General features: G+C 47.9%; 1 protein-coding gene across 3 annotated transcripts in view; it reads left to right on the plus strand.

Moving 5' to 3' along the window:
- Nucleotides 1–27,485, plus strand: part of CTIF (cap binding complex dependent translation initiation factor) — a 165,304-nt gene that overhangs the window by 115,856 nt on the left and 21,963 nt on the right. For 2 of the 3 annotated variants that reach the window (XM_069880981.1, XM_069880983.1), the window contains 2 exons: nt 3,492–3,933; nt 5,672–6,001. In XM_069880981.1, the coding sequence (XP_069737082.1) occupies nt 3,492–3,933; nt 5,672–6,001 (772 nt within the window). The remainder of the gene's footprint in view (nt 1–3,491; nt 3,934–5,671; nt 6,002–27,485) is intronic. The other variant, XM_069880982.1, reaches the window with a different exon arrangement.

Genomic DNA, 27,485 nt, shown 5'->3' on the forward strand with positions numbered 1-27,485 from the left:
TAATGAAATAAAAAAATAAATGGAAATTTTGTAGCACAAGCAATACCATCATATTTCCAGCTTGACAACCCTGGCTGCCTCCCCTTGGTTTTTCAGGTCTTCTGCAGTTTCTTTGTAACTCCAAACATCTCTTTAAGATTCCACTTTGACCAATGGTCAAATCCCCTGTCTCACTGACAGCGGGAGCAGTTTTTACCTTGAATCAGAATTTGGTCTGTAAAGGGAAAGCAGTTATTTAACATTAAACAGAGACGAAAGGTAAGAGCTGGGTGTGAATTTTTTTTGAAGATATGTTTTTGTGTGGTTCAAGCTTCAACTGTTCCTCCCTGCAGTATCACAATCCTGAAACCTTTGACTGGGAGATGCGTTTGGGTTCCTACATGAAAAGATCAGAGAGTCATAGAATGGTTTGGGTCAGAGGAGTCCTTAATGATTATCAGTTCCAACCCTCTGCCGTGGGCAGGGACATCCACTGGTCACGTTGCTCCACTCCTCATCCAACCTTATCTTGAAAACCTGCAGGGATGGGGCATCACTGGTTCCGTAAGCTCGGAGGGTGACCTCAAGCCATCATCTCTGCCCTTGAGCAAGCATGAGGATGTTTCCATCAACTCCACCCACAGCTGGTGTGTGGTGTGGTGCCTTGGTCCCCTTTTTGCCCCCTTCTGGCACTTTCTGTGCCCCCAGCACCTGGGTCACACCAGAGAGCAAGGATGTGTCATCCCCATCTTCTGGGCTTTGCAGTGCTTTGTTGTGAAAAAAATGTTAAGTTCTGTGCCCCATTCTCCCTCCTTCAGCAATTTTTCACTGCGGAGTCCTTCTTCTTGGTTTTTCTTCTTTACTGGGATATTGGGAAGATAAAAGCACACAACTCTGTGCCTGAATGCTGGATTATCGTCTAGACCTCTGCCTGCTGCCAAGTCACAGATGTTGCTCCTTGTTTGCCATTCTTGTTTCTTTGCCTTTTATTTCTTTCATTTTTATTTTTTCCCCCTAACTTGTTTAACTCTGATGTTTTCCTTGTGTGATCAATAACTGCAGAGCTTCAGTTTGTGTTTGCCCTCCCCCTTGCCACCAGGATATTGCATTTTAGCTGCCCTGTATGGGGACAGAGCTGCCTGTTCTCTCCCTGTCTTGTTGCAAAATCCCTAAACCGAACAATCTTGCAAATTCCACATTGGCTTAACTGTTTGGGGCTTTTTTCAGTCTTAAACCTTTTTTTTCTTTCACAGTACGTAAACAAAAATGGTTCAGGTTTTATAATATCAGTTTTTCTTTAGGAAGAAAATGTCCCTGCATACATTTCTTGCAGGAATTCCCAGCGCATTTCCAGGTGGTTTGCCTTACCTCTGCTTAAATTAAAGCTGTGTCTGTGTGCAACTTTTATCATTTCTGTGCAGTATTTCCAGCCTAAATACAATAGCAGCCTGTCTAGCTAATAACCTGTGTTAGAATAAATTAAAATTAGGGTGTCATAATGCATAACGTACCCCAAAAGTGCACTCAAACAGTTAAATGTTTGAGACAAGAAAAGAGCAAACCCACAGAAAGCAAAGGCTGAATTATATCAGCAAAACTCCTGCCCGCTTAAGCATGTGAGGGTTTAATACTAGATAAGGGTTTTAACTAGCTTTTATTTTGACAGTCCTCTTTTAATAAGTGTTTTTACAAAGCAGTTTATGTGATTGCGTTACTGAGAGGAAACAAAGAAATGCCAGGAAAACTTGATGTGGAGATTCTGTACTCATAAAATGCTTGTAAGCTCCAGAAAACAGGAAAGCTTGCCCCATCTCCTTCTTCTTTTTTTTTTTTAATTCCCTGCCATTCAGCTTGCAAAGAGAAAATATCCATGCTGAATATCTCAGAAAACCGGATCTGGTGGTCTGAGACTAAACATAAATTCCTTCCATTGCCACCACAAACAAGCCTCTTCATCCTATGCTCACCAAACACGAGCCCACGCTCTTCGGGGTTAAGAGCCAGTTGGCCTTGGAAAATAGGTTTTAACTCCTGGGGATGCCAAGGAATACATATTTGATGGGCAGATGGCTCTGGCAGGCAAGGTTGGAGACTGTTTAGCTGCTGACCATTGAAATGTATTTGAGAATGGCCCCTTCCTTTGTCCAAGCACCTTCAGCTGAGCAGCGTGGATGGTGAAAATAAAATTAATTGCTATGTGACAGGTTTTAAATAAACACTGCTATTTATCCAAATGGAGGTGGAGGTTTGGGATAAGGCATGAGCAAGGAAATGGATTATAATAACTACAAAAACAGTATAGATGCAGAGTGGTGTGGTCACTGCAGTACTTGCTGTTATTCCCCTGTTTCGGGGCAGTGGTGTTGGGGAGATATCCCTTCCAAGCCTTCAGTGCTGCTCCCAGCAGCCTTGTAAGGAGCTGGAGCCTTGAAGCATCCCATGTGCTCTCAGAGCCAACACCGCATGTTAAAAAGTCAGCGAGCCAGCAGGAAGGTGCTGTAGTGCATAGAACAAACCCTGCAGAGTCTCAGGCAAAGGCAGCCAATGCCAGGACTGTCTTCATCTTAATTACAGCTTTGATGATGGCATGCTGGCTCAGCCATCGCTGCTGGGGAGAGCCACACTTGCAGCCGGTGTGGAAATCTGAAATTTCCAAGGCTTCCAAAGTGTTTCTTCTGCCTCAGCTACCAGTTATGGCCAGTATACAGGGGCTTGCTAACCCTTTCTGGGTCACTGTAGTCTCTTGAGCAAACCATTTGTGGTTAATTCCTCCCCTTCGTGCCTACGGAATTTCCATATTATCTGGTTGGAGCCATATTTACCTAGCCTTCTATCTGGACGTTATGGTCCTGGCTGTCTGTGCTGCCAGTCGTGCATGGTCGTCAGCTTCTCCAGCTGTACACACATCCTCTGCCATTGTAGCAGTGATGAAGGATATGCATAAAGAAAGGACAAACAAAGCCTTTTGGTGTCTTTTACACCTTAATTCGCTTTTTAGCTTTTTTTTACTCTCTTGGAAATTCCTAATGCAACTGAAATGATGCACGGCAAACCAATGCTATGTTGGTACAACAGAGGTGGCAAGCAGGAGGAGCAAGAGAAAATGTGGGCCAGGCTTATCAGGAGCTCCTTAGCTCTTCAGAAAAATGTATTTCCTGGTATTTCTTGCCTGGCTCACATCCCACTGCTGAACTGGGACAAACCAGGTCTTCGCTGGTTTAGTGTGGAAGCAATAGATAACCCAGAAACCTGGGAGAAATTTTCATGGGAACCAAAGTCACATTATATAGCTGTTCGTGAAAACTTTGAGCTGAAATATGCCTGTTATTGAAAGAGAGTTAGGGGCTTAAGTACTGGGTTGTGTTAGATTCCAAGAAACCGGCTCTCCTTTTGTCACAGGGAGACCCACAGACCCTGCCTGCCAAGGACCAGGGTGTTTGGTTGAACAGATGTGTTAACCAAAGAGGGCCATGCTGGAAAGAATGTACTAACAAATTTCTTTGACTTTCCAGGCGACAGCAGAGACTTCCCAGTGGGAACAAGTCTCAGCAGCACACAGATCATCAGCAAGGTGGCACCAAACACAACAGGGACCACCAGAAACTCTACCAGGGAGGACAAGCCCCTCATTCCTCAAGCAGGACAGGCCACCATGGCTACAGCCAGAACCGGAGATGGCACCACAACCAGAAGCACTCACCCAACGACAAAGAAACGCACAGAAATGCCAAAGAGACTGAGAATCTGAAAATCGAGGACAACTCCGTCTGCACAGTGCATATTCCCACGGAAACACATCGGAGCCCGGAGGCTGTGGAGAAGCAGTCTCAACAGTACATCCAGGAGTCGGAGACCAAGCGGAAAGACAGTATTCACGAGCGCATTGGGGAAAGACCCAAGATCAATTTGCTTCAGTCTTCCAAGGACAGGCTGCGGAGAAGACTAAAAGAAAAGGTACTGTTTCTTAGAGGAATGTCGAGTTTCCCTTTTCTCAAGGGTCTGGTTGTTGGCCTTTCTCTATACAAAGGGTGTGTTGGAATTAAGGGACCTTTCCATGAATGCACCCTATATACCCTTCTCTCCTTGTGCCAACACTTCTTTTGAAACATCTTCGTGCTTCAGAAGGCCTTTTATTGACACAATGCCAAAGCTTTTAGCTCACCTCCTTGGTTGAGGTTGCTACCAGCACGTGTTCTCCAAGAAGGACTGGGAACTCCACCCCTACCCATGCAAAGATCATCAGGGAAGGCTGGTGCCCACATGAGCTACAGCACAGGTCCTCCTTCCCCAGGGTCTCATCCCAGCTGACAGCCTCCCAGTGTGCAGAGCTCATCAGCTTTGCAAAGACGTCTAAAAAACGCAATTTGTCTGCACTATTTCAGAGGTTTGACTTTTGATTGCTGAGTAGTTTGAGGCAGGTACTTAAATGCTTATATCCATTTATCTCAGCAGTTAATTGAAACATGGTTATCTTCCCCCTTCTTTCCAACAACCCAACAATAACAAAACTATTACATGCAAGTGATGGAGGAGAAAACCTTTTTGGAAACAATATTCAGCCTCAGATTTCTGAGGAATTTGGAGATGATATTTTCATTTGCCCCAACTGAAACTCAGATTCTGTCTCTTGAGCTTCTTTTGTCAGCCTGGAAAATGTGTTAGTAGGGGTATCTCCAATGAGATTTCCAAAATGCATAGCAAAAATAACCTGAACATATACAATTCCATGGGAGCGCATGTTGGAAATGTATACCTTCGAATACATGGGCATTTACTATTTATGTATGTGGCATGAGGAGGAGGAAGAGATTTTCTTAGTTATTTTTATGTTCTTTAAAGCAATGGGAGTATAGCGGTCTTTCAGAGTATTCATTTTATTGCCCACACTTCAAATTTATAGTCTTATAAGAAGTACATCCTATAAGCACCCACGCTTGAGTGGGTGTAGTCAAGACAACTGGTCTCCTGATGTGAGTTTTGGACAACTCCAGTTGCCAGTTGTCATTGGGGTTATCCAAAAAATTGTTACAGGTTTATATTGTATTGCACATTTTAAGACTGGACAAGAAGAAGGGAGGCGAACAGTCCATAATAAGCAGGATGCATGCTTTATACTGAGGGGAAAAGGACAAATGCGTAATTAAATGTTGAAAAGGAGTAATAAATTATGTGGTAGTGATGGGAATTGAGGAGTGTAACAGTCAAGAGATGGAAAAGTTAAGAGTTTTTCTAATGCCAGGATCATGCGACATCTTTGATCTCAATTTAGTTCATTAAATACATATTAAAAAGTAAATTTTTTGTACGATTGTTATCTGAGTGTTTTGCAAACAGTGTACTTTCAAAATAGAGGCAAATAATGTCCATTATCACCATGTTGCAGGCACCCCAAGAAGCCTATTCAGGATGCCAGAGGCAGTCAGGAATAGTCTGACCTTGGCATACTGGCTCAGGACTGTTGAGCAAATCTTCTCCTGGAGCTGAGGGAAAGGACTGAATGCTGTGGGAATTGGGAACATTTCTGGATCAGAACTCTTTCACACATGGTTTTCAATGCTAAGATAACACTGTTGTGCCTCTAAAAGATGCTTTGATTTCTCTACCTCTGTTTATGTTTCCCCAATCCCCCTTCCCCCTTTACTGTATGTGGAAGGACAGGGGCTGATACGTCTGTTTTTTCCTTGTGTAACAGATGCCTTGTCTTTCCCTTTTCACGGACCAGGACGAAGTCACAGTGGAAAACACTAATCCTGAAAAGAACAAAATGGACAAATTAATTGAAATCCTCAATAGCATGAGGAACAACAGCAGTGATGTTGACTCTAAGCTCACCACCTTCATGGAGGAAGCCCAAAACTCTACCAACTCTGAGGAGATGCTGGGAGAGATAGTCAAGACCATCTACCAGAAAGCGGTGACAGACCGCAGCTTTGCTTCCACAGCAGCCAAACTTTGTGACAAAATGGCCCTCTTCATGGTGGAAGGAACCAAATTCCGAAGTCTGCTCCTCAACATGTTGCAGGTAATGACATAAAATTATGAGTTGTGTGTGGAAATACGGTGTCTTGCATGAGTGCCCATCTATAAAATGAACGGGTCCATCTGCTTGAGGGAAGGAAGATGCTACAGAGCGATCTGGACAGGCTGGATCAATGGGCCAAGGCCACCAGGATGAGGTTCGACAAGGCTCAGTGCTGGGTCCTGGACTTGGGCCACAACCTTGGGCCCCATGCAGTGCTCCAGGATTGGGGAACAGTGGCTGAAAAGCTGCCTGGTGGAAAAGCTCCTGGAGATAATGGTTAATAGTAGCTCAGCATGAGCCAGCAGTGGCCCAGGTGGCCAGGAAGCCCAACGGTGTCCTAGCTTGCATTAGCAACGTTGTGCCCAGCAGGAGTAGGAGTGATCATCCTCCTGGACTTGGCACTGGTGAGGCAACACCTCGAACCCTGTGTTCAGTTTTGGGCCGCTCACTATAAGAAAGACATTGAGGGGCTAGAAGGCATCTGGAGAAGGGAAGTGGAGCTAAGAAAGGGTCTGGAGCACAGGGGTTATGGGAGTGGCTGAGGGACCTGGGGCTGTTTATCCTGGAGAAGAGGAGGCTGAAGGAAGACCTTATCACCCTCTGCAACTGCCCAAAAGGAGGCTGTAGTGAGGTAGGTGTTCCTCTCCCAAGTGAGGGAGATAGAACAATAGGAAGTGTCATGAGTTGCACCGGGGGGGTTATATTAAGAAAAATTACTTCAGGAAAGGGTTGCACTGCAACAGTTTGCCTAGGGCAGCAGGCAAAGGAGGAGTCACAATCGCTGAAGGGGTTTAAAAGCCATGTGAATATGGTGCTTTGGGACGTGATTTAGTGGTGCGGTTGGTAGTGTTGGGTTAGCAGTTGGACTCGATCTTAAAAGTCCTTTTCCAACCTATCTGATTCTGTGATTCTGTGGGTTGCTTGTGGCAGCATCTCCATGTCATGAATTGAACTTGGAGGGTATTACAGTGGAGGGTCTTCGCTATTCTTTTCAGCTGAAGTCCAGCTCAGCCCCAGAGATACTAAGTTATGTCATGGTCCCTGAGTAGACAGTTGTATCACCTGGCTGATGGGCTCATTCCTGGTTTCTGATTGCAGCTGAGACTTAAATACTTTGGGTGTGTGCTAATTATTCTGTGTGACTTGTTTATTCGTATATGCAGCAGTGGTTGATTTTTCTGCTCCAAAACAGTCAACGACAGCAAAGTTAGAGGTGAGGAAAAAAGCAGTGGCTCTGAAAAACGTTCCACCATAAGGGTGAATGATGGAGAAATAGCACTGTCCTCATCTACCTGAGGTTTCCTGGGGAGAGGGTGTTTTACTGTGGAGGGATTGCTTTCTGGAAAAGGTTTCACATGGACCTGTATCTTTCTACCTCTCTAGAGACAGGGCATGTAGAGCTGAAACCCTGAATTTCCAACCCTTAATTTAACATACATTTCCACTTGGCTGTTCCCTTGCACACACGTTATCTATGTCATGTACAAAGCTCTCATTTCATTTCTCTGTTCCCTGCACATGTGAAGTTCCCAGCATCACTCCAGTTTAGACACATCTTCTTGCCCTGCTTGCTCTTGTTGGACACTGTCCCTTCAATGTTGGGCTGGGCTGCCTGTATCTTGTGAGGGCTGAGTTGGCTTTTGAGCAACACGGTAAGCAGGGAAAAAGGGAACAAAATAAAACAGAACCATAAAGATGAGCCCAGGTCTGGACCACCTCCCACAAAACGACAGACTAAGAGAGTTGGGGTTATTCAGCCTGGAGAAGAGAAGGCTCCAGGGAGACTTCCAGCACTGAAAGGGGCTCCAGGAAAGCTGGGAGGAGCTCTTGATCAGGGAGTGCAGGGATAGGATGAGGTGGGATGGTTTTAGGCTGAAAGAGGGAAGATTTAAATGAAATATTAGGAAGAAATGTTCTCCTGTGAGGTTGGTGAGACACCGGCACAGGTTGCCCAGAGCAGTGGTGGCTGCCCCATCCCTGGAGGTGTTCAAGGCCAGGTTGGATGGGGCTTGGAGCCCCCGATCCAGTGGGAGGTGTCCCTGCCCATGGCAGGGGGTGGAACTGGATGGGCTTTGGGGTCCCTTTCAAACCAAACCAGTCTATGATTCTGTGATTCTATGATAATTAATATTGAACATAATCTATGATAATTCTGCAGTAGCTGGGTTTGCTTTTCTTATTGCACTGAGCACGTATCAAATCCAGCATCTCTCCTAGTGACCACTCCTTCTCCACTCTCCCCTGCAAAGTGCTTGGGCAGCATACACATCTGCCTATCATATGTACCAGGCAGTGATTTTTTCCCAATTGATTTATTTCTAGAGCTATTATAAAGCAGGAAGAGACAAACTGCAGTCGATATCAGTCCCAGATTTAGCAGCAAAGGGCTTGAGAGGACTCTAACCCATCTGAGCATCCCACTCATCCCATGCCAGGTCACTCTTGTGATTTCCCCTGTTTGTCTGAGTGATGCTAAGAAGTCCAAAATAAAGTCCAGGAGAGATGGCCAGGGAGCAGCAGGGTGTTATTCAAAAATTGAGGATAATGGTGGTCCTTTGGGATTATGGAGAATCATAGAATATAGAATAGTTTGGGTTGGAAGGGACTTCGAAGATTGTCTAGTTCCAACCACCTCCCACTGGATCAGGTTGCTCAAGAACCCACCCAACCTGGCCTTGAACCCCTCCAGGGATGGGGCAGCCACAGCTTCCCTGAGCAACCTGGGCCACGGCCTCTCCACTCACATGGTGAAGAAATTCTTCCTTATGTCTAGTCTTAATCTTCCCCTCTCCAGTTTATACCCAATACAGACTCAGGTATGAAGCAAAAAAGGCTCGTTGCAGCTGTCTTGCTCCGAAATAAGGGCATTAGTGTCATTGACACATGATACATTATCAATATCAATGTGTTATCTTGAATAATATATGGATATTATGGAATAGAGTGGATAGTATATTGATATATTAATATACCAATATGATATATTTATATGATTGATGATCTAATGTTGATATATTAAGGTCATTATCAATATGAAATATTGATATATATAAATATTAGTATGATATATTGCGATGTGGTTGATGATACAACATTGATATTCCAGTATCAATATGATATATTGATATATGGTTAACTATGTAACATCACACAGCTCGAGCCATTGCCCCTACATCATCAGTTGTTTTCCATTAGCCATTTCTAGAAAATTTACCATTATTTTTTTAAAAAAACAAACAAAATCTTTAATAAAATGCTTGCTCCAGAGCTGGATTTCTGTCTCTCTAGCACCTTTCAGACTAATCTGATCCCTGGACGTAAGAAGCTCGGCTCGCCGGGCACCGGCAGGCTGGGGAATTACTCTGACGGGGTGTGATAAATCGGGATCAACGTGATCCCCACCCTGTGCTGCTGGCGCCTGGGGCTGGACCACCCGCCCCCCCATCTGCTCCCAGCAGATGCTCATGTTTTGTACAGGCTTGTTTGTCCCTTTCTCGTGGGTCTGCAATGGCAACAGCACCGCCCTACTGGAGGATCTCATCAATTAATACATTAACCTGTTGAGCTGTCCTACCAGCATCCCAGTAGAGCATCCCTATGCCCCACGGGACCTGAAAACAAGCAACAAGGGCTTTTTTTTTCCATAGACCAGGCAGTAAACTGAATAAACTGTCATTTTAACCTGACTCTTGTATTTTCTGCTGTTGCCAAGGTGCTCACACTCCAGGACTGCACATTTTTGCAGCTTATCTTGGGGGACTTGTTTTGATCCCAAAACAGATGCCGTTGGCACAGCATGGGAATGCTGTCATGTCATGCCCTTCCCGCAGGGAGCTCCTCTACAGAGCATCCACACAACCAGTGTTGCACCATTTACAGCACTAAGGAAATCTCTTGGGAAAATTCTGGTTTGAATTTATCCCTCACTCCATGTTTTAGTCTCAAATCTTGTCTGAATCTTGAAATTGGGTGCTGAAAACTTTCGGGTTGCTCAAGGGAGGTTTGGAAAGCAGGGTCATGGGGTGGGTTGCTGGTCAGACTGGCAGAGATGCTGCCATTTGGGGGCTCAGCACTGTAGGGGGGGTCATCTGGGTTTGATTTTCTGCTTTACTGAGTTTGGTTTGGTGTTTGGTACAAGGAGTAATTTGGGTTGTTCTGGTCCTTGGGATGGACCCGACTGAATTGTGCTGGGGAGCCTGGGCATGCAGGAACATCTTGGTGAATATACAGGTGGTTTCTTCACCCCTCTAGAAATACCTTCTTAGAATCATGGAAAGATGGAATGGTTTGTGTTGGAAGGGGCCTGAAAGTCCATTCAGTTCCACCCCCTGCCATGGGCAGGGACACCTCCCACTGGATCAGGTTGCTCCAAGCCCCATCCAGCCTGGCCTTGAACCCCTCCAGGTATGGGGCAGCCACCACTGCTCTGGGCAACCCGGGCCAGGGCCTCCCCACCCTCACAGGAAAACTTCTCTTCCTAAGATCTCATCTCGATATCCCCTCCTTCAGCTTGAAACCATTCCCCCCTCATCATGTCCCTGCACTCCTTGATCAAGAGCCCGTCCCCACCTTTCTCGTAGCCCCCTCCCCCCTTAACTCTTGATTAATACATTGAAAGTAAGAGTTCTGCTAGAGGTTTTTGCTTGTCATAGTTTCACTCACTGTTTTTTACTGGCTGCGGTGCTTTTTTTTGGTGGGGGGATGTTAAGCAACGTGCCACAAACCCGTCACATGTAACATAAGTTGGAGTATTCCACTGTTGAAATGGCCGTGCTCTTTATAGCAGAGCTGTGTCTGCATCTGAGCTATGCAGAGCCAAGTGTATTATTAGAGTGGACATCACTGGGGCTGTAATTGTACACTGCTCCCCTTAGCAACCACGACCAACAACACATCAAACAGAAGGCTGATACCTTCTTTTAATAATAAAAAAACCACCCTGAAACGCACATCTCAACACAGAGCAGCAGAGCCCGCTGCAGAGCGCATGCCGGCGTGCAGCCAGAGCCAGTGCCTCGTACATCCCTGCGGTTAGAAATGCCTCGGTGCCAGTGGAGAAGGGCTATTTCTGTTGCATACCCTGCTGGATATCCTGTTGGATACTTTACAGCATACCCTAATGCATACTCTATTGGATCATAGAATCATGGAATGGTTTGGGTCGGAAGGGACCTCCGAGATCATCCAGTTCCAACCCCTGCCATGGGCAGGGACACCTCCCACTGGATCAGGTTGCTCCATCCAACCTGGCCTTGAACACCTCCAGGGATGGGGCAGCCACCACTGCTCTGGGCAACCCAGGCCAGGGCCTTCCCACCCTCACAGGAAAACATATTTTCCTAAGATCTCATCTCAATCTTCCCTCTTTCAGAATCTAACCATTCCCTGCACTCTCTGATCAAGAGCCCCTTCCCAGCTTCCTTGGAGCCCCTTCTGTTACTGGAAGCTGCTCTAAGTTCTCCCTGGATCCTTCTCTTCTCCAGGGTGAATAACCCAAACTCTTTCAGCCTGTTGTTTTGTGGGAGGTGGTCCAGCCCTTGAATCATCTTCATGGCCTCCTCTGGACTCCCTCTAACAGATCCATGAATTCTCTGCTGGATACTCCGCAGCATGACCTAACGTATATCCACGCAGTGTTTCTTCACTGTTTTAGTTTAATCTCTTGATGCCCCAGGAATGGCCTTTGGCTTGGTGCTCTACTTCATTCTGGCTGTAGGAACTTGAGTTGAATCCCTTGGATTTTGGGAGAGGTCACAGTTGTGTTTCAGTGGACTTGGGTGGGTTTGATATGTCTGGTGTGACCACTTCTGGAGGGGCTCATCCAATCAGGGTGTCAAAAATCTGTTGTTGTCAGCTCATCTGGAGGATAAAAATGGAAAATTTACGTTGAATACCTTCTTGGGGTGTATATGTTGTTGGACTGAGTACTGGAGAATCAGTTGATTCCCTTTGGTAAATCAGAGTGCAAAGGGAATTATTTACCATGCTAAGCATGAGGATTTGGGAGGAATGAGTTGAAATTCCTCCTTTCCCTTAGGCTTCCTCTTCATTTGAGCAAACAGCTTAACCCCCCAAGTGACAGCAGCCCGTTCTGCCTCACAGGGATTCTGAGGATGAAGATACCAAGGATGGTGACACGAGTGAGTACTGTGGGAATTGAAACATGGAAATAATATGCATGGTTAATGCTGGAAGGAAGATTTTTTTTTTCTGCCTCATATGATTAAGGTCTGGGTCTTTGGCCATGAACGGTTTGTGATTTGGTAGAGGTGGAGGCATGAGGATCTCAGCACAGCTGGAGAGCATCTGACTTGTACGCCACATCCAGCATTGACTGCAAAACCCATCAGCCCTCTCTCCATACCTGTTTTTAATTTAATTTAATTAAAGGTGATGCAGTCCTCGCACAGAAAACGCAGTGGTACCAATTGGTTTGGAAAGACACCTAAGAGGATGCTTCACTGAAAGATGGTGGGAAGGGAAATTTCCAGAGGTCCCTGGAGCAAGGCCTAAAGCCCTAAAGCTGGGAACGGGCTGTTTCTCAGGGGGTGCAGGGATAGGATGAGGTGGGATGGTTTTAAGCTGAAAGAGGGGAGATTGAGATGAGATCTTAGGAAAATACGTTTTCCTGTCAGGGTGGGGAGGCCTAAGTTGCCCAGAGCAGAGGTGGCTGCCCCATCCCTGGAGGGGTTCAAGGCCAGGTTGGATGGGGCTTGGAGCAACCTGATCCAGTGGGAGGTGTCCCTGCCCATGGCAGGAGTTGGAACTGGATGGACTTGAGGTCCCTTCCAACCCAAAGCATTCCATGATAAAGGTGAGCATCTTGGAATGTCTCAGTGGTGAACCTCAGACTTGATGTGTGCCTGGGCTCTGCAGGAGCCCAGCACAGGCAGAGGAGTGGCAAATGATGATGGCTTTGTGAAAACACCTTTGTTCGGGGCTTTGCAGAAAGTTGTAGAGCTTGGAAACTTTTTTCCTTACATTTCTGTGCCTGTGTTGACACCGCTGTCTTGGTGTTGTTGACTGTGGACTTGGCAGCAAAAGCTGCCTGCTGAATGCAGCTTTGCAGATAGGATTTATTTTCTATATGCACTGGCAATTCAAAGGGATCTCTGAATTCATGCACACACATATACATAGTCTTTGTATGGGCTTGGAGTGGGACAGGGAGCGCAGCCACTTGGGTGGCTCCAAGGAACATCCCCAGCTGCCTGCATCCTCCTGCTATCAAGCACGGAGAAAAGGAGGAGAAGGAAGGAGACAGATTCCCTCTTGTTTGAGCCCATTTGTGTGTATGAAGATGGTTTGGAACACGTCCAGAGAAGAAAACAAAACTGGTGAAGGGACTGGAAGAACAAGTGTTACAAGGAGTGGCTGAGTGACCTGGGCTTGTCTAGCCTGGAGAAGAGGGGGCTGAGCCAAGACTTTATCACTGTCTGCAACTGCTTGAAAGGAGGTTATGGTGAGGTGGGTGTTGGTCTCTTCTCCCAGGTGACAGGTGATAGGACAAGTGAAAATGGCCTCAAGTTGCACCACGGCACGTTCAGGTTGGACGTCAGGAAAATCTTCACCGAAAGGGTTCTCAGGTGCTGGCAGAGGCTGCTTAGGGAGGTGGTGGAGTCCCCATCCCTGGAGGTGTTTAAAAGACAATGGATGAGATGCTCAGGGATATGATGTAGTAGAGGACAGGTACAATTGGACTTGATGATCTCAAAGATCTTTCCCAAACCCTGGATTCTATGATTCTATAGTCATCCAGGGGAAAACATAACCCATGCAAGTGTCGGCAGTGGGCAGGAGAGGGAGCCAGGGGAGCAGGCTGGCACCCTGCCCACACCAGCAGGTGAAGGGCAGAGCTGGGCATCAATTAGAGCTGGCTCTGCTGTTAGCCGTGAGTCTGGCCAAGCCATTGCCGTCTGCCTGCAGCAATAACACTTGCTCTGCTTTGCTGTTGAGGTTACAGGGGTCACTGGCAGACAGGTCCCATGCGGGTTTGTGAGTTATTGGAGAGCCCCAGATAAGATGTCAAACTTCATGCATTAAACTTGCCACTTTTCCCAAGTGGAGCAGTGGCTGTAGGAGCCATCCAGCTCCTTGGCAGCCTTTTGATGTCACAGGAATATGGTGCAGGTGACAGAGCGCCAGGCATTGCCTCCTTGGAGGCTGATGATGGGATGGGGTGCGGATTTATTGGAGCACAAAAAGATGTTTAACCCAAGATCTGGGGTTTTAATAGACTAAAAAAACATTCCCTTCAACAATTTCCCACCAATAGGAAGCAGTTCATGGGGACAGGAGCTGTGCTCCACAAGCACTGGAGACCCTCCGAGCTGGGAACAGCTGAGCTGAACACCAGATTAAATCAGCTGTGGGGTTGCACTGCACAAAGAATCATGGAATGATTTGGGTTGGAAGGGACCTTAAAGATCATCCAGTTCCAAACCCCCTGGCATAGCCTCATCATCCTCAGCTCAAGCCTAGGGGTGGGTTTCAAGACCTGCAGCCCCTCAAGTAGTTGAGTTGCAGCTGGAGGTGGCTATAGGGCCACGAGTGTACCAGTGGACATCGCAGGTGACACCAAGAAGGTCGTCCCCACTGTCCTGCAGGTAGTTGGGAGCTGGGAGTCGATCCGACACGGCTTGTGGGTCTGCACTGAGAAGGTGTTTAGGACATTGTATAGTTGGGAGATTGATGGGAAGCAGGACTGGGTTGCAAGAAGAAAAAAGCCTTTGAGTTTAAAGAAGGGCATATTAAAGAAGGGCATATTAGACTACATCTGTGTGATAATAAGATTTGATACTGCAATACTCAAGTGAATCGTGCAAAAGTAGCCATCACCTCTACTCCATAAATAAGTTGTGTGTGGTTTCTTCTGGCTCCTTTTCATCCTGGAGGGGCCGAGGCTGCAAGGCCACAGTGGGAACCAGCCCCTGCTCCAGCACGTGGTGGTAGTGCTTGATGTCCCATCCTCTCCCATTAGCCAGCGGATGCCCTATCCGGGCATCTTCCAGTCGTGCTGATTCCTGCAGGCTGGCAGTGAGCGGTGTCAGGAGCAGCTCCACACTGCTGCTGCCTGCTAGAAGTACAGCTGAGTTCAGACCAGGGGTCTTTGGGTGGTGGGACCCATGCAGATCCTGTGCATGGGCTGCAGCGCAGAGGCAGCACAGAGCAGAGGCTCTGCTGGGCTCTAGGTGGAGACTGCAGACTGCAGAGCTTGGCCAGGTCCAGGCAGCAGGTCCTAGCTGCTCCCTGCGTGAGGCCATGCAAGCTCCCCCAGGGGCTTTGGTAGGAGAGGCAGCAAAAAAAAAAAAAAAAGCCCTCAAAATCCATTTACCGAGAGAGGTGAGGAAATGCCTGAGGATGCCCCTCCAGTTGCCACACTCGAAGCAGGGTGGCATATAATCATTGAGACCCCCTCGGACCAGGTTGGGCTAGCATCAGCTCCATCTCTCTGTTTTCTCCCGAAAGTCTCAGATCTGACCCTGAGATGCAGGGTCAGATTCCTGCCAGCCCAGAGACTCAGCCAGCCTAAGGCACCCTCCTGACAGACCATCTGCTCCTGCCTGCTGCAGTATAAATCCGGCTCAGGCTGCTGCAGCCGCCTCGAGGTGGGGATTTTGAGATGCTGTGGGGTTGGGAGATCCCTGCTGCCAGTACACACAGACACCCTGCCATCCCCAGCCCTGCTCTTGTCTGGTTCCCTTCACTTCGCCTGGTTTTTCAGAGGCTCCTCAGCACCCCTCAGGATCAAGATAAGCCCCACAGTTCATCACCCTGCCTGAGACCATCCTGCAGACTCCCATGTCCCACAGCAACTTTGCTGATGGAAGAAGTGTTGTTCTCACAGAGGGGTGTGCTGGGGGAACAAGTGCCAGGAGTGTCACCTCCTGAACCATGGCACGAGATGATGCAGGCATCAGACTGATGCTGGGGTTTTGCTAGAAGGACATTGGAGAGGACAGCACCTGTTTTTCTTGTCTGGGAAGGGAGAAAATGAAGTAGCTTGTGCTTTGCCCGTCCCTGGCATCACTTGGCTGCAGGCAGGTGGGATAAGGAGGATGCTTTTGTGCTCACCAGCCAGGCTCCTCCAGGAAATCTCTTTTCTTTTAGAGGATTTCTAGCTGAGCCACAAGAATTTGTACTAAATTTAGTTTTCAGCTAAGTAGGGCCTAGCAGAAGCATATTTTCACTGGTCTTCATAGCTTGCCTGCCACAGTGGCACCTAGCAGAGATGGTCCTGTGGGACCTTGCATCATGCATGTCATAGCATGGGTGCCCTCAGCATCCCCCAGCCAGGCTTAGATTCAGGTCTGGATGTTTTTTGTATGCATATCTTTGTCAAAATCTGGATTTGGAGAATCAATGCTGCTGTGGAGTCCACATCCCGTTTACCTCCCTGGTGGGTATCATTTTGCACAGCCTCATCTTTTCCTGCTGCTGACACTTTAAGAAGTAAATGCAAAATAATGACATGAAGAGGCTTTGGTGGGAAGAGTGCTGGGAACAGAGGAGCTGGAGGATACACAGCAGGTGAGAAATGAGATGCATGAGGAGTGTTTCAAGTCCCTATCCCACACCTGGCTGGGAAGCAGGGCTCATACCAGTATGAAAACCAGCATTCGAGTCCTGAGGACAGGATTACACAGAGTATGGCTGGACAGTGCTGCCACCGACGAGCATCCAACAGCAGTGCGTGCTTTTCCCTTCCCAGGGATGAATTCCTCCTTCCTCCCTCCCTCCCTCCCTCCCTCCCTCCCTCCCTCCCTCCCTCCCTTCCTTCCTTCCTTCCTTCCTTCCTCCCTCCCTCCCTCCCTCCCTCCCTTCCTTCCTTCCTTCCTTCCTTCCTTCCTTCCTTCCTTCCTTCCTTCCTTCCTTTTTGAATTACTATTGCTGCACATATTATTTTGTTAATAAAGGCAGGCTAGGAGGGGTGTCTCTAGTACCACTGGAAACTCAGACCCAGGAATATCCTCTCCAGCCCAGGAGCAGCAGGAACGGAAAGCAGGGGCAGTTAGAGCAAAGTGTGTGATGGCTAAGGAAATAGTGTCAGGCTGGAAAAACGAAACCTTTCCATTTCTGCTTCTTTAGTAAGAGTAAGGTGTGTTTTCTTGCATCTGTTTTAACATTCCCATGACATCCAGTGATCTTACAAGGTGATGGTCACAGTCAGCTGCTTTGCCAATATGCTGCTAAATGGTAATGACGAGCATCCCTTTAGAGGTAGGAATTTTGGAGAGATCGAGGGGTTTTGCAGGTTAATGTTGTTTTCTGCAGCTCTCTTCTGTAACCTCAGCTTTTTCAGCACCTGTGGGCAGCTTCAGAGGTGCTGCAGGGTGCCCCATGCTTCAGGAGATGACCAGAAAAGCTTAATGCATCTTTTACATCTATTTAAATGAAAAATAGCCAAATACAATGTTTACTATAGCAGAAGTTCTCTGGCTTCATACAATTTGTAAATATTAGCCCCTGAGAAAGATTTTCTGAGCTTTTTCATGTAAATAACATTTTTAGCAAAATGGTACTTCTCCTTCAGGTCCTGGCTTTCAGTGGCTGCTTGTCCCTCATCCCAGGGAGCCCTTAGCTGTGTTTCCATCAAGGAGCTCCAGCACCCAGTACCCGTTGGATGCTTGGGCTGTGGTGGTGGCAGAGACAGGGTGAAAAGCAGGCAGAGGAGATAAGAGGATTGTCAGCCTCTTTCCTTTCCATCGTGTTTGCTCAGCGACGTTGAGTGCTGGGCCAGAGCCACCACCTCCCTGCAGACTAAACAGTTGCAATGTTTTCTCCCATGACTGAAAGAATTTAGAAAAGGGTCCTGGCATGAAACTTTACACGAACTCTGGGTGCCATGAATATCGCTGGCTGGGAGCTTGTTAACTCCTCTGGTTCCCTACTCATCCACAAGTTTTGATCTCTGGGCAAATGAAGAGAAAACCCATCCCACAATGAATCTGGCCAGCTGCTGCAGGACCCCTGGTGCTCTCCCATTCACCGTGTTTTCACTCATCCATCTTTCTTTTGATTTTTTTAAAAGGAGAAAGCCAAGATCTCTGGCTGTGATGGGGTTCTGGAGTCCTCAGTACAGGAAAGACATGGACCTGTTTGAGCAGGTCCAGAGGAGGACCACAAAAAATATCAGAGGGCTGGAGACCCTCCGCTCTGAGGACAGGCTGAGAGAGCTGGGGTTGTTCAGCCTGGGGAAGGGAAGGCTCCAAGGAGACCCTAGAGCAGCTTCTAGTACTGAAAGGGGGCTTATAAGGAAGATAGGGACAGGATTCATAGCAGGGACTGTTGTGATAGAACAAGGGGTGATAGCTTTAAAATGAAAGAGTGGACATTCAGACTAGATAGAAGGAAGACATACTCTGCCCTGAGGGTAATGAAACACTGGCACAGGTTGCCCAGAGATGTGGTGGATGCCCCATCCCTGAAGATATTCAAAGTCAGGCAGCATGGGGCTCTGTGCAACCTGATGGAGTTGAAGTTGCCTCTGCTCATTGTGAGGGGGTTGGAGTAGAGGGGACCTTTAAAGGTCCATTCCAACCCAAATCATTCTATGATTCTGTAGTGGCCCACGCCTCTTGGAACTCTTTGTGGCCATCTGTGTCCATTGAGGTCCATCTGAAGATTGTTTGCTTCCCTACACTGCCTGGCTCAGGGGCTTTTACTGCAGGGGCAGATTTCAGGGATGAAGGAAGCTGCCAGGACTTCCTTTATCCATTGTTGCTGGCTTGCAGAGAAGCAGAGGTTGAGTATCCATGTCTTGCACAACACAGCCAGCTCAGCAGATTGATGGTCCCACTCCATGGTGAAGCACCACCAAGCATGTACTTGCTAGAAAAGTCTTAGCATCCTGCAGGGAAATCATCCTGCAGCCACCTCCCAGGCACCCAAGAAAATCACTCTTAGGACTGAGATGATGTTGATCAGGAGCACCCATGCAGAAAAGCTGATGGCAAAAAGGATTATCTGCTTGCTTTTTTTTCCCTGCCTTGTTTCGTTCATCCATGAGCAGGCTGGTGTTTCAGTGGGCACAGCTTCATTTTGAATGCAGGTGGAATTTCTCCAGCCTTTGTGCGTGGCCAAAGCGGCACCTGTCTCCATGGCTGCTTTTCCTCCTCCTATATATCTCTTAGTAAACTTGGCTTGTCCCCATAGACCCTCAGCACAGACCCCTCAGCACTTCTGTCTTTTAAAGAGGACACACTGCATGTGCAGTGTTTAAAATAAGAATGCAGCCTGCTGGCAAAATCCAGCTGATCCCTCGAGCATCCTGCTTGGGCTGCAAGGCTGGGCATCTCCAGCTGCACCATTTGCAAGCAGGATCCATCCATCAGCTGCCACTGAGGTCACAGTCATGACACTGAGTTGGCATTGGGCATGGGATGGGTGTTTTTTCAGGCACAGAAGTGGCCTCTAAGAAGATGCTGGCAGTGGGGTTGGGGCTGTCACCTTGTCCTGGTGTGGGGAAGGGCTTGAAAGCTGCCCATGAAGCCATCCCCAGCCATATAAAACAGCCCCTGTACACTTGCTTGAGGGATTCTTCAAACCAGCCTGGTTTTAGACTGAGCTGATGGGCTGAGACGCTTACGTTAAAGTTTTTCCATGCAGTGTGTGTGCCAGTGCTCCTGCAGTACCTGGGATGGGCAGGGATCCACTGTGCTTGATCCCCTTCCTTAAACAGAGGTGGTAACCTCTGTATAGCAGGGAGGAATTGCTGGGCTGGGGTCTGGATACTCTTGGGAACACAGAATGAATGAACGGTTTGGGTTGGAAGGGACCTTAAAGCCCATCCAGTCCTACCCCCTGCCATGGGCAGGGACACCTCCCACTGGATCAGGGGCTCCAAGCCCCATCCAACCTGGCCTTGAACACCTCCAGGGATGGGGCAGACATTCCTTAGGCAACCTGGGCCAGTGCCTGGATGCTTTGTTCCCGTCTCAAGGAACATCCTTGAGGAACCGTCTGGGTGAGGATGCACAGTGTCTCTCAACATCCAAAGGTGACCCAAGGTTTTCCCACACACAATCGCAAAAGCAAAGGGCACATCACTGCCTCAGGGTTCCTGCAGCACTGGGACTTGGCTTCTGCAACACTCCAGAAGTGCCAGCCTGCCAAGTGGGAGCTGCCTCCTCCAGACCATACAGCCATGCAGGTTTGGGTTGAACAAGCATCTTGGCTGCTCTGACAACAACCCAGCAAGGAAATTAATTTGTATGTGTTCGCAGTCCTTTGTCTCCCCACCAGTCTCCCTCCACAACACCAAGAAGTTGGCTTCTGGGTCTCGAAGGTATCATTGATTCCCTCTGCCTGTGTGTCCTGCTGTCTGTCTGTGTCCTCCACTCACTTTCAGGTCTGGCTGGGGCAAGTGCTGCTGGTTTTCTGTGTGTTCATCTCCAGGTTCATGGGATAACAGGGCTTTAATGTGATGATAAACCATGATTATTGCTAAGCTGACACCCTAGCACATGTTTGGGAATCCAGAAACGTGCTAGGAACGTAGGGTAGCAATAAAAATTGAGTAACGAGGGAGACAACTCTGTCACCTGGGTTCTGCTGGAGTAGGTGCTGACAAACATCCTCCGATGAAGCAACAGGAGCTCCCAGAACATCCCACTCTGCCTTCCAGGGTATTTCTGCTCTGTGCATTATCCCAGTTGAAAATTATTTGGAGAATAAGCCTTGGTAACTCAGTGGAGATGGAAATGTGTTCTGGTGGAAATGAGATTTACTGCAATTCAGTGGTAAGCTGTGCTGACCTGTGGGACGTGGGGTCTTTGCAGGACATAGCCACATCTCAATTCTGATTTTTTTCCCTCTGCAAGAGAGAAGGACAGGAGATCAAGGAATTTCCTTTGGGTTGACTCTTCTCCCTGCTCCCCTTCCTCTGTGTGTTCAATAAGATTTTCTCACCAGGACAAAATGGGTTTTACGGGGATGTAGACTGTGCTACTTCACCCTCCTGGTCATCTCAGAGTGGATACTCTGCACTCCAAGATCTCTAGCAACTGTTCAATTAACAGCAACGCTTTTCTGTTTGCACATTCATTGTTGTGTCCCACCTGGCTGATTTAAACCTCGATTAAATCAATAGTTAACTGCTTGCACCTCTGTGGCCCCCGTGGACCTCAGAGGCATCGCTGGCTCAAGCCGTGAAGCACCCACGTCGGGTGGGTTAATTGCAGTTTATCCCAGATTAGGAGCCAGATAGAGAGGTCATGGTGAGATCAGGGAGCAGGAGGTTCAAGTGACCACTCACTTGGTCACTTCAGGGTGTTTGGAGACATGGGAAGTACCTACAGCTCCTCTTGGCTCTGGGTAGCAGCTGCCTCAGTTGCTCAAACGCAAGGAATTTAAAATTCAGACATGTTCCTGATCCTGGGAGTTCAGCATCTCTTTCAGAAGAACTAGGTGTTTTCTAATCTTGCTTTCTTTCCTGTTGTGCACAAATCCTTTTGAGATGTGTCTGTCTGGTGGCTGTGGGTTTTTTGATGGGTTGTCTTTGTAGAATTGGTTGATGGCATTTAATGCAAGTTGTCTATCGTCTGGTGATTGTCTGATGGGTGATAGGTGCCCATGGGGTGGTGGTCATGGTCCTGGTAACCTGGACCTTCACCATTCAGTGCATTTTGAAGACATCTATGGTTTGGCTGCAGAAGTTGTGGCTGCCCCATCCCTGGAGGTGTCCAAGGCCAGGTTGGATGGGGCTTGGAGCCCCTGATCCAGTGGGAGGTGTCCCTGCCCACGGCAGGGGGTTTGGAACTGGATGGGCTTTAAGGTCTCTTCCAAGCCAAACCATATTATCATTCTGTGATTAGAAATATTCAGAGAGCTGTGGCCATCGTGAAACCAGGTCCATGCTGAAAGCCATCAGTAGGATTTGCTGCACTTCCCAAAGTGGCCAAAACACCCCAAGAAGAAACCAGTGCACATTCATCTGGAACAGATCCAGCTCAGAGGAAATGGAGTTGTGAAAATCTGTGGGAGTGAGATGCCTCATGGCTGAATGAAGCTGGGACCTCTGTGGGGCTGGGCACAGGGTGTCATCTGTAATTTAAAAGCTTTATCTGCTTTAAATGTCAATAATTGCTTTGTTGGAGTAATAATAATTGCCATGGTTTGCATGTCTCAGTGACATGCCTCAGAACACTTCGCCGAGGAAGATGAGTACATAGTTCCCATTTGCCATCAGGGTACAGAGGTGATAGGAGGCCACACAGGGCTGGAAATATATCTTAGCCTCCTGTGCTGCTGTTGCCCAGTCCTACTTAAAAGTTGTTGGCTCAGAGCAGGTTTTCTATCACCCTATTACTCTGCTTTGTCTTATTGTTCCTGGGCTGGCAGTAGCATGGGCAAGGATGATGCGGTGGGATCTTGGTATGGTTTGGTCCTTGGAGACTGTCAGTGGGGTGCAGGCAGAGAGGCCAGGAGTGTTGCTGCAGATGGCTGGAAAAACAGTAGAGCCCGTGGAATTGTTGATGGTCCCACCTCATGTCCAACCATCTCTGGTGTTTTAGTACAGCAAAGGAGCTCGTGTAATGGTGTCCATGTGGAGTGAGGTGTTCCTGGTGAAGCTGTGAGTGATAGTTCTGCTATGTGGGAGCTCAGTGAGACCCTGAGTATCCACAGGTGCAGGTGGTTGATCAACTTCTGGTAATGCCACAGGTTTCTCCAGCACCTCTTGAGCTTCTTCCACACTCTGGTTCCATAACCTGCTCATCTCGCTCCCCAGAAAGCAGAGCTGTGCTCCTGACCTCCTCCAAACCAGGACCTAAGTACAAGTATTATTTAAATTATAAATAGGGGATAATGCAGCGATGTTAAGTATGCAAATTGTCATTTATCAGAGCCCTTCCTAGGAGGGTTGGAGAGGGAGCAGGTGGAGGGCATTCTTCTACAGCACAGCAGCAAGGGAAGGATGCGATGCCAACCCCTAACCTACACCTCCCTCCTCCAACCTGTTTTATTTATCTGAGCCCATTTCCAAAGATCCATTTAAGGCTCCAACCTTTTGGAGCACATTTCCAGTAAGATCAAGTATTTAGCGCAGCCTCTCACGTTTTTATATAGCGCCCAGCACCCATATCTAACCATTATATATTTCTTTTTACACAGTATTTCTGACTCAGTATTTCCTGCCTCCTTGACAATGACTGAGTAAACATCAGGGCTGCCAGAGGAAGAGCTGTCTGTTTACAGAGCAACAAGCCCAAATGTGTCTTTTTTTTTCCATCAGAAGATGGCGATGCTTAAATTAGCCGACATTTTTATCCCACTCTAAACTTTTGCCGTCTAACTTGCTGCTCTAGGAGTTAGCCATGAGTTGGTGGGCCCAGATCTGGGGCAGTTATTTGGGTCTCCTCTTAAAAAAAAAACTGTGGCCAACTACCAAGGGATGAATTTGCAGCTGCAGCTGTCTGGGCTGAAGTGAGGGCTTTGAACTGGTGGAAAAATGCCGCTTCTCATCCCACTGGGCCCTGCTGCCCACCAAAAGTGGTAGAGGATGGATTCTCCTCCTCTCCCTCGGAGTGTCCGTTCCTTTAGGCTCTTGGTCTTGCTCTTGAAGAGTCCTACTGTCATGTCTGGACCAAGCAGAGAAGACTTTGGTGGTCTGCATCTACAATGAGATGTGGAATGGTTTGGGAGCAAGACTGGGAAGCCCTAAGACAAAAGCATTTTGTATTTGCATTGCTGACAGAAGCTCATCAGTAGGAAGTTCATCTCCTGATGCTTCAGAAGAGCCCTGGTGCTGCAAATCTAGCTACCATGGAAGTTCAGCTCCAGGCAATCCTGATACCTGTAGGCAGGCATGGTCCGTGAAACGTAATTCCTACCTCTTGCAACCTGCTTTTCCTACTTTGTTGAAGAAACGAGTATCAGCCCCACCCTCGCAGAGTTCATGCACATGGTCTCCCTTTGCTCCCAGGATGTTTCTCCATGGGTACCAGCAAGATTTGACCGAACCTGAAGCTGCAAATGGAGCAAAATTATTCCCTCTGAGGTATCACATTCTGGGTCAAAATCTCATTGCTGTCATTGCCGTCTACAACTGAGGGGCATGGTTTAGTATTTGATAGGAATGGTTGGACTCAATGATCCTGTGGATCTTTTCCAACCTAATGATTCTATAATTCTTCACGGTGACCTCTGCATTCATCCCATATTCTGTCCCATACCTCTATCTTCCTGGGTGTCCGTCACAGTCTGCACAAACTTTTTGGTGAATTGAGGAGGAGCCCCAAGAGACAAAAGCATTTTCTGTTGGCGTTGCTGGCAGAAGCTCATCAGGAGTTCCAGCTCAAGTTCTTGCCATGCCTAGAAAGTCCAGTGGGGGATGTCAGAAGGTGGACTGAGCTTTCCTGTGCCTGTCCATGAACACCCCAACCTAGTCATAACACATGGTGAGTCCCAACATGACGAATGTGCTTAATGTTCTAGTTTATGCCCCAAATTTGTCCTGTATGAGACCTCTTCAGAGGTCTCTTTGGCATCCCCCTACTTCCTATGTGTTTCCCAATGAACTCTTCTCTTAAACAAGGCAGAGAGGGGAGGTCAGCCCTGCTACCTGGTATAAATACATTTTATTTTAAAGTATGGGCACTGAAGGAAGGTCATCCAGTAAATGTGCTCAGATTATCTACAGGCCAGGGCACTCCACATTAGTAATACAATTCACGTTTAAAAATACAGCTAAAGTGATGAAAGATAATTTGCTTACTGCCCTGACATCACCACCTAAGCATGGTGCAAGCCAATCCACAGGTTATTTTTGTATAATTCTGTGAGGCATTTCCAGAGCAAATAAAGTTCACTGGGCAGGGCAGAGACCAGGCCATCTGGTTTCAGCGTCCTTCAGCCTCCTCAAGGCTTCTCATTGGTGGTGCAGAGGTCTGCAGGTCAGGGCATGGCTCTATCAGATGTGCTGCAGGCACACAGGACATGAGTTTTGTTCTCTGCTAAGCCACTCTTCACGGCCAGGCAGCCCTTCACCTCTCCCATGCTCTTTGTCTGCTTCATCCATTTTGGTTGCAAATGCTTTGGAGAATCATAGAATCATAGAATCACCAGGTTGGAAAAGACTCACCGGATCATCAAATCCAACCATTCCTATCAAACACTAAACCATGTCCCTGAACACCTCATCCACCCATCCCTTAAACCCCTCGAGGGAAAGTGACTCAACCCCCTCCCTGGGCAGCCTCTGCCAGTGCACAATGACCCTTTCTGTGAAAAATTTTTTCCTAATGTCTAGCCTGAACCTCCCCTCGTGGAGCTTGAGGCCATTCCCTCTTGTCCTGTCACTTGGGAGAAGAGGCCAGCACCCTCCTCTCTACAACGTCCTTTCAGGTAGTTGTAGAGAGCAATGAGGTCTCCCCTCAGCCTCCTCTTCTCCAGGCTAAACACCCCCAGCTCTCTCAGCCGTTCCTCATAAGGCCTGTCCTCCAGCCCCCTCACCAGCTTTGTTGCTCTTCTCTGGACTCGCTCCAGAGCCTCAAGATCCTTCTTGTGGTGAGGGGCCCAGAACTGAACACAGGATTTGAGGAGTGGTCTCACCAGTGCCGAGTCCAGAGGGAGAAGAACCTCCCTGGCCCTGGTGGTCACGCCGTTTCTGATCCAAGCCAAGATGCCATTGGCCTTCTTGGCCACCTGGGCCACTGCTTTTGATTAAGTTGCTCTCCACATTCTCCATGCCTAGTGTGATGGGCTATGGGTCCTTCCAGGAGCCCAGTTGATGTGCAGCAAGGTGAATTGCACCTCTAACTCAGTTGACCTAATTACCTAGGTGACAGCAGTGGTCTCCTCAATTGCAGACACCCCAGGGAAGTTGGGACACCTCTGCGCAGGCAGCATCCCTGTTTGCTTGCCCATCAGTACATGTCATTGTACTGGTCAAACCAGCTGTTTGAAGGACAGATTTAAGGACAGATTTAAGTTCCCCAGGCTGTCTTCCTCATGCCCACCATGATACTGGTGTAGCACCACCCTGCAGGGCTGAAACAGATTAGTATCTCAGGATGCTTCAGAAGAGCCCTTGTGCTGCAAATCTAGCTACCACAAAATTCAGCTCCGGGCAATCCTGAACCTGTAGGCAGGCATGGTCCGTGAAACGTAATTCCTACCTCTTGCAAGCTGCTTTTCCTACTTTGTTGAAGAAACTAGTATCAGCCCCACTCTTGCAGAGTTCATGCACATGGTCTCCCTTTGCTCCCAGAATGTTTCTCCATGGGCACCAGCAAAATTTGACTGAACCTGAAGCTACAATTGGAGCAAAATTATTCCCTCTGAGGTGTCACATTCTGAGTCAAAATCTTCACGGTGACCTCTGCATTCATCCCGTGTCCTGGCTCACACCTCCATCCTTCCTGGGGGTGCATCACAGCCTGCACAAGCTTTTTTGGTGAACTGAGAGGTTTGGGAGAAGATGCCAGTCCCATTTCTTTTGCAAGTCATCTTCTTCAGCTACAGAGTTGAAAGCAGAGTGTTTGTTGATATTTCTGTTCGGTGGCAATGAGAGTGATGGGTGGTGGCATCGCGTCCTGCCCATCTCCTATCTCAGGCCTGATAACTTTGGTTTGGTGGCTGTTTGTGGGAATTTTTTGGTTGGTTGATTTGGTGGGTTTTTTTACAGAAACAGACAGAAAATATTGAAGTTTAAGTTTTCTCTCTTCCAAGGCTGCAGAGCACAGTGATATGTGTGAAACAGGAGTGGGAAGGAGGAGAGTTTCTCATGGTTGTTTTTGTTCTTTCCCGGAAACCTGGGACCACAGAGCCCATGTGGTTATGCTGAACTGCTAGGAATTTCCCAGTGTGCTCCAGGGATCCCCAAATATGTCCCAGCTCCCCAGGCTCATGGCTACGGACCTTCCCTGGCAGGACAAGGGGGTTGCTCTTGGCCTTCCAGCCCAGGAGGGGCAAGATGGTTCAGGGGCACAGGTGAGATGACGCTGGACACTGTGTGAGATGCAGGGGACAGCTCAGTGACTGCTGACAGGGGATAGAGAGGTCTTGGGGCATCAGGGAAGATCTCCAGGGTTCAAAGGATGATATTTGCCCCAAGTCAGAGGTGGATGAGGCTGAAGGTGCCCATTGGTACCGATGAGGGGGCACGGGTTGCTCTCAGTTGGTTTTTTACTTGCTCAGTAATCAGGAGGTCATTTGTCCTTGACTGCTTTTTATTAAAATTGATGTGGAAATTCCAGAAGGAGTAATTCAGTAACCCTGGTGTGATAACCTGAGCTGGCAAATAACTCTGTCCTCCAACCACCGCCCTGGGACTGGCTGGATAATGAAAGGATGAACTCCCCCAGAGAGTCTGAAAAGACCCAACAGGATTTGGCTGCAGTTCGACTTCAGAGTCACAGACACAGTTGGGCAACTGCCTTATAGAAATGGGTGTAGAGAGGAATTAGTCATCACTGTTCAGTTAATAAGTGCCTTGGTTATTTTACAATTCTTTTTCCTGCATATGTAAATATATTATTTCTTT

This window comes from Phaenicophaeus curvirostris, chromosome Z, assembly GCF_032191515.1.
Source record: "Phaenicophaeus curvirostris isolate KB17595 chromosome Z, BPBGC_Pcur_1.0, whole genome shotgun sequence".
NCBI lineage: Eukaryota > Metazoa > Chordata > Aves > Cuculiformes > Cuculidae > Phaenicophaeus > Phaenicophaeus curvirostris.